The sequence below is a fragment of the Morone saxatilis genome, unplaced genomic scaffold, assembly GCF_004916995.1.
Source record: "Morone saxatilis isolate NCDOM2014 unplaced genomic scaffold, NCSU_SB_2.0 Contig22, whole genome shotgun sequence".
In the NCBI taxonomy this organism is placed as follows: Eukaryota; Metazoa; Chordata; class Actinopteri; family Moronidae; genus Morone; species Morone saxatilis.
This window is the reverse complement of record NW_023339785.1, coordinates 19,129,364-19,130,703: the sequence shown is the minus strand read 5'-3', so window position 1 is coordinate 19,130,703 and position 1,340 is coordinate 19,129,364. Positions and strand designations below refer to the sequence as shown.

The window sequence follows — 1,340 nt, the reverse complement described above, 5'->3', positions numbered from 1 at the left end:
GTCACCATCGTCGTAGAGCTAAATAGTATCCATTGTACACCAATACAATAGACTAACTTAAAGAAGATATACATGTTTCTTTATGGTTTTTTTTGTTAAGAAACTGCTCCTGTGGCTAATCAAAGCAATTTCAATAGTGGGTCTACAAGGCTAGTGGTTGGGATAAACATCTGGGAATAATTTAGGAAAACTCCCAAGTCGAGTGCAGCATTATACAACAGTAAATCTATTTAATAGTCATGAGGAGTACAACGGAGCGGCGAAAATAACCGTGATGATGACACAGTGATGTCATCATGTGGTTATCTGGCTCGGATTACAAATTGGAAACTTGTGCTTGTGTAACAAGCTGCGGGTGTGGAGGTTGTAAAATGTAGGCACTAACCAGGCAGAGATGCGATATATATATGTGTTGTTGCATGATGGGAAATGTAGGATCCACCGTTTTTGGAGCTTAAAGCAGAATGCAATGACTAAAAGTAAAGGATATCTTGATCTCTATTACTTTAAGTCTGACCATTCTTTTTAAAAAATCTGTCTCCTGTGAGTTCAAAACTGTTTTTTTGACACAACACTATATTGCTGGAGTACCTCTTTAAGAAGAACTATTATAATGATTATTTCATCAATATTGTAAATTAAGAATAAAACATTCTACTTTATATGCGTGTTTTTCCTTCAACAAATGTAAGAAAGGTCATTGTCTTGTTGCTCACTGGTATATCTTTTCATCATATCTTTGCTTCTTTCCTCACCTCGACAGCGACACTGTCCCTCTCCGTGTGTGTGTGTGTGTATGTTTGTGTGTATGTGTGTGTAATAAAGGGAGGGGTTGAGAATGAAAGAGACGTGCGCCCCACGGTCTGCAAGCATCTCATTCAGGCGAGCAGCACCAGCGCCGGCGGCGGCTTATCGCGATGCCTCTCTGAGTCGCCCAACCTCCCTCTCGGTTTCTCCATCTAATGTGAAACACCCAGACCTGGTCCATTGCACATTTATGTCTCAGTTCAACAGATTCATTTGGAGCCGCCTGTTGTTAGAATGCGTCCAGGAGCGCGTCCTCCTCCTCTCGACGCTGTGCAGTCCTCTCCTGTTTCTCGCTGCGCATGCAGTTCTCACCTACTCGCGCCTCGCGTGTCGAGCGCGCCGTCGCGCCTCCGTGCTGCCTGCCAGGCGCCGGTGCACTTACAAGTCCGGTGAGTCCTGCCATCCTGGTCTTCTCGGAGCTGAAATTGGATCTCTGTTGCATTGCATTGGGGTGTATTTTTAGTCTTAAAATGCAAACCTCACGTCACTGCTGGGCATATATAATGTCAGATTTATTTTGTTTATTTTATTTT

The 1,340-nt window shown here is 43.3% G+C and overlaps 1 protein-coding gene across 1 annotated transcript in view; it reads left to right on the top strand.

Moving 5' to 3' along the window:
* The window catches only part of thg1l (tRNA-histidine guanylyltransferase 1-like), an 8,802-nt gene that overhangs the window by 5,484 nt on the left and 1,978 nt on the right, over positions 1-1,340 (top strand). The window contains exon 8 of the mRNA XM_035669849.1: positions 1,007-1,196. Within this exon, the coding sequence (XP_035525742.1) occupies positions 1,007-1,196 (190 nt within the window). The remainder of the gene's footprint in view (positions 1-1,006; positions 1,197-1,340) is intronic.